Below are 6,000 nucleotides of genomic sequence, written 5' to 3' on the forward strand. Positions count from 1 at the left end.
ATGACGTAGTATTAAGAAAAACAACGGTAGAGAGTGGTATGAAAGACCAAAAATCTGCGTAGGGAGGTTGGTTGGGGGGGTGGATGTGTTAAACAAAACATGACTTTCACCCAGGAGACCGGGTTCGTGTCCCGTTCTTGTCCCGCGTGTCACTGAAACGTACATTTTGTAAACCCACCCAAACCCTAAACCTAACTGTCCAGCTCTTGTGCCCCATGTCAGTAAAACATACGTCCTGACCCAGAGCGTCAAATAGTGACGCCAAGAGTCCCGACCAAGTGCGTCTAAGGGCGTTTTCACACATAAAAGTCATAACCAAGGTCCGGACCAAGGTTCATGTTTTTGTTACATTGTCTACATTTGAGCTGGTAAGTTTTGGTTTCACACTGCAATTATGCAAGCACACTAAAGATCTATATGTGACAAAACTACGTCCTGCCGTCATCCGTGAGCTGCGTCTCCAGATACTTATAACTGATTGGTTTGTAAACAGGCTTCTTCGTCCTCTCGTATCCTCTCTCTGTGTCTGAGTTTTTTCAGCTGACTGCTGCTCTCTCCTTCTGCCGCGGCTCTTTTTGTTTTGTTGTGATGTTGAGAAGCAAGACACAGCTGTCTGCTCTGAGCGCTGACACCGTCTCTCTCTCATGTAGCCTACACACTAAGCACCGAGCTAGTCCTTAAAGGAGCTTCCCCGGTCTTGTAACACAAGGAGAGCCTGCCAGAGCTTCTTGTATTTGGTCCGAATGTCCGAACCATCCAAAAAATGCTGTCACACTATAAACGAACCGGAGACCACCTCTTTTTATTGGACCAAAATTTGGTCTTTTGATCCGGACCGTGGTCCGGGGGTGGTTTCACACCTGTAATTTTGGTTCAGGTCAAACTGAAAATTTCGAAAGTCCGGACCAAATGAGGCATGTGTGAAAAGTCCTAAATATGACACTAAAGGAGAATTTTTGCACTAATAACAAACGCCAAAGGCTCCTGACCAAGCATTGCTTTTTGACGCGATGGGAGAGAGAATGTGTTGTAAAGCATATGGATCAATAAACACAGTACGGAAATAACAAATAGGGTGGCCATATTTGCAGGTATGTTTCTGCGAATGAAAAACATGTAGTGGAGATGAAGTGTCAGTTCATCTATCTGAATATTCGTCCCAACAATTGCTCAACATATGACCCAGATTTGTATTTTAAATTAAGGGAAAAAAAGCTGAAGTTCCTCCAGTGATCAACAATTTTCAGACAAACAGTAACCTTTTATTTTGTACATTAGACAGAAGTTATACTTTGCTTGAGTTCCATATTGCATATATAATAACCCTAATGCGCAAATGCTTTCAATACAAAATATTTGAAACAAAATATGACCCAGATTTCAATCCCATGTCTCCCATCACATCTGTGAAAGCACAACACAGTGAAAACAGGCAATGGGTAAAGTAGGAACTCTGAATTTTAATTTTAAATGTAGAAAGCATTAATGATTTCAGAACGTTACATATATTTGGCGAACCAGACCCACCACTTTCACACTGTCAAAACAGTACTGCTGTCTTTGGGGGTCCTTCACTGGACTCATGGAAGTTCTTACTAGACGCTATTGGGATATACACTGGCACTGAACAAAATGAGGGAAAGTATAAGGGCACTATCACATTCACACATCTGGCAATTCGCCGCAGGATTGTGTGGCGGTGGCGGTGTCACTTAAATGGCCCATTTGTGTGAGAGAGACAGAGAGATACTTTATTTTTTTAATCCCCAAGGGTAAATTACATTTTACACTCTGTTGTTTCAAACAACCCACAAGAAAAGCATGCTCGGATTTGCTAACAGCATATTTTCTGACTCCATGCATGTTTTAAACTCTGCATAACAACTTCTGCCTTCTAACAGGCGTTTAAATGTAACGAAGTGTTTGAACCCTGCAACTGACATGTTGGTGTCTTTTAAACCCATGAGGGTTGGGGACTTTGAGGGCAGGGCACGGAAATAAGGGAAAATCATTACAAAATTAACATTTAATTGGATTATTTATTGAGAAGTGAAGAGTAGAGTGGACTTCAGATAAAATGATTAGCAGCATGTGAGTCTGCCTGAACAGTAATGCATTTGAATGTGTCATTCAACAGGTACTTTACTGGATCCCAGTGGCCTTTATGACGATGAGGTCAGTTCACCTGAAAGTTTACAAAAGTAAGTCACACACACACACACACACACACATACACGCATGCACGCACGCACGCACGCACGCACACACACACACACGCACACACACACGCACACACACATGCACACACACACACACACACACATACACGCACGCACGCACACAAACGCACACACACACATACATACTCCTAATATTATTTTACTTTTCATATTTATTCTGTTGATTTGATATTGTGTCATTTTTGTTTTGGCTTTTTTTTCTCTTTCTACTCTTTTCTTTTCGTATCAGTATTTCAGTTTCTTTCTATTTTAATTGGGAGTATGCATTGGAGAGGGCCCAGATTACACCCCTCTGAGGGTTTTTTGCATCACATCTTGTATTGATCTATATTAATTTGTAGTAATTGTAGATGTATAAATAAACTAAACTAAACTAAAAGGATGAAATTGCATTGACTTGACTCATTTTGTGAGAGACTCATCCAAACCTTTACCACAACCAAGCTTCAGACTAACCCTTAATCAAAGGTCTTACACTAAAATCTTGAGTTAGAGCAGGTCCCACATTACAGAAGAAGAACAGACTGTTGGTAAATCAAATGTTGGTGGATGCCACCAGAATGTAACAGTGCATCCTATTAGGAATAACAGTCAGTAGTACAGTGAGCAGAAGGCTCTCTGCAATGCAACTCCAGGGCTACATCCTTTGTCTAAACCTGGTTCTTCTGATCCTTCCCCATCCCTGTGTGTATCTGTTAGAGTGATGGAGAACGAGGAGGGGAGGAAGGAGTACCTGGTGTTTCCTCCAAGTAAGAACCAGTGTCCCGCCAGCAGTCAGAAAGGGAGAAAGATCCCACTGAAGGGCAACGGACGTCGGATCGACTACATGCTCTACAGCGACGAGGGCCTGCAGCCAGACTGGAAACTGGTATGGTTTAGTCAAGGATAACAGGAAAATGACATAAAAAACATTCTTAAATTGTCTGAAATTGAGAACAAAAAATGTAAATCTTAAAACCTGTGACATCCAGTTTTCCCCTTTTGCAGGGTTCAACATTACTTTTTTTTTTTTAAGATTTTAGGAAAGACAAAAAACATTGAGAGGAGTAGCCACTGCTGATATAGTGGCATTAGGATTGAATTGAGACAGATTTTTAACTGGTTAAAAATGTCTCATAGTTTTGGTACGTTTGTTTTTAATGTGGACTCGGGCACGGATCGACCAACTCTGCCCGGGTATGGTAGGGGAGACCGGGGATAGTTGTAACATTTGTTTTATTTTCTGTCTGTATCTCGGAGCTCTTTTAAGCCAGCATGTTCAAAATGTGATACAAACTAGCGTGATGATAAATGATGTAGCTGTTATCTCTGCAACCCCAAACAGAACATGCACGTTTTACTCTCAAACACAAGGAGGGAAATGTTACAATTTACCCCATAGTCTGGGTTAGTTGTACCATACCCTGGGCTGAAATGTTACATCACGAAATTAGGATTAACATTTCAATTACTTTTTAATATAATATTTGTGTGTGTATGTGTTGAGAGGCACGCCTCAGTCTGTCTTTCTTTTCCAAGACCAAAGTTTAAAGAAAAAAAAACATATATACAACCAAAATGTTGCCTTGGGTAGGCTGTAACATTTTGTAACCCAGACTATATTTTTAATTGTTACCCGCCTCCTGAGTTCTGGGTTTTCCTTTTACTTAAATAAAGATCTTTCCAACATAAATTGGTGCTCAAAAATGTATCAGAATGCAGGAAATGAAGTGTTTTGTTATTTTATATTTATACTTATTTAATATCTTATTTATACTTATTTAATTAAATCGCAGTCTTTTGCGATTTCAATAAGGGCACAAAGCCAAAAAACAACAAAAAAGTCCAAAAAGCGACAAAAACCATTTTGATTTGAGTTTGTTGACAGATATTTTGACAAAACAACGTAAGAGCTTTTTTTACAGTAACGGATGTGATTTAAAATGTAGAGTACAATACTTCAAACAATAACATACTTACTGTAAGTAAAAGTCAAAATTACAGATTTAAAAACAAACTACTTTAAAAAAGTAAAAGTACACCAAAAAAACTACTCAGTTAAAGTAACATGAGTAATTGTAATGCGCTATGTTCCACCTCTACACAGGAGAATGTTTGACTGGTTAAAGGAATAACAAGATTTAAAGAGGTAAAGCTAGAGAGGAGAACAATGAAACACGGCTGAGAGGAAATGAGGGCACCGCCGTCACGCCTGCCTGTCTGTGTGAGGGATTGGAGAGGATTGGGAAATCAAATCACATCATTTACATAGAGCATCTCTGTCTCCTTCCCCCGTCTGTCTGACTCGCTCTGTCTCTCAAACCGCAGCCGCCTGGCGCCACCTTGTGCCAGACTGGAGTTACTGTAACGTCATTTCACTCAACACAAGTGAAACTAATATATCGTTGTTTTGCTTTCTCATAAACAAACCACAAACCCAATTTCATCACCCATTTCATTATTTTTTTTTTTTTTATTGATTTTGACTAAGTCGAGATGTTTATGTATATTGTTTTAAACAATTAACACAATACAGTTTAAGTTAACCCTCTGATGTATAAGGGCATTTTGTACATCTTCCCTATGACCCTCCTACGCAGCACTGTGGAGGAAGGTCTGGCAATGCCAGACTAGTTTGTGTCCAACAACCATAGCAACACACAGAACTGACCGTAAGCTGTAAACTGCACGTAAACTGTTGCAAACTGTGGTAAAAACCCTGATTGAAATGCATATTCTGAATGCACTGTATACATGTCCAAAGAATGCCTCTAAAACCTGAATAATAAAGTCATATCACAGGTCTTAATCAGAAAATGCTGAATTTGGAAAAAGGCCTAATTCGGGATCTAAAAACAGAATATACTGTTTACATGACCTGAATCAAATTTGGAATATTGCCATATTCTGAATCATATATATATTGTTAGTAATTGTGTAATATTGGTGTGCATATAAACAGACTCTGTGACATTTGAGTTATTTTAGTGATTTGTATTTTTGTGTGCTTTTGAAATGAAGGTAACTTTAAAGTTGTACAGAATAGAAGGTGAGATACTGAAGACTTGATGACAGTTCTCCTCTCCTCCTCCTGCAGGATATCGAGGAGTTCAGCTTCGTCACCCAGTTGGCCGGCCTCACCGACCACCTGTCTGTGGCCATGCGATTGGCTGTTTCCACCGGGGAAGAGGAGCCTTAGATTGACCACCTGAGCTTTTTAAATACTGCCATGGAGGAGTGACAGACGACCAGGAAGAGAGGAGGAGATTAAGAGTTTGCAGATACGGATCAGCTTGAGAAAGACTATAAATGCAGTTCTGCGCGAGGATTGAAGGGAGAACGAAATAGACGGATGAATCACTTGGAGGAGCACTCTCTGAAAGAGAAAGACTCTGGAGGGGAGAGATAAGCAGGGCAATTCAGTTTAGAAAGCCAGAAAGATATTCATCTTCCTGGGTAAACCTCCCACACACACACACAAACACACACTAAATACAGCACCTAAAACACACAAACACAACTGATCGACATTTTGACTGTTGAATATCTCTTGGCCTCTCCACTCTTCTTCGCCAACACTCCCTGTTGAACTGAAGGTTTTTATTTACAGTGAATTGTTTTCATGTAGTCAATTTACACACCTTTCTTTTATTGGATCTGTTTTAGCCGTAGAGTAAGTATGCGTTTTTTTTATGATTCTACCTTCAGGGACAGTCAGATCTTCTTTACTGACTGTGTGTAAAAGAAAAACACCTAATTTAAGTGATAAGAGTGAAGCGTA

The 6,000-nt window shown here is 39.9% G+C and overlaps 1 protein-coding gene across 1 annotated transcript in view; it reads left to right on the forward strand.

The window, feature by feature from the left end:
- Positions 1 to 5,422, forward strand: part of smpd3 (sphingomyelin phosphodiesterase 3) — a 68,879-nt gene extending 63,457 nt beyond the window's left edge. The window contains exons 8-10 of the mRNA XM_078257981.1: positions 2,138 to 2,201; positions 2,940 to 3,108; positions 5,317 to 5,422. Of these exons, the coding sequence (XP_078114107.1) occupies positions 2,138 to 2,201; positions 2,940 to 3,108; positions 5,317 to 5,418 (335 nt within the window). The 3' untranslated portion in view covers positions 5,419 to 5,422. The remainder of the gene's footprint in view (positions 1 to 2,137; positions 2,202 to 2,939; positions 3,109 to 5,316) is intronic.
- Positions 5,423 to 6,000: the final 578 nt, after the last annotated feature.

Source organism: Sander vitreus, chromosome 8 (genome assembly GCF_031162955.1).
Source record: "Sander vitreus isolate 19-12246 chromosome 8, sanVit1, whole genome shotgun sequence".
In the NCBI taxonomy this organism is placed as follows: domain Eukaryota; kingdom Metazoa; phylum Chordata; class Actinopteri; order Perciformes; family Percidae; genus Sander; species Sander vitreus.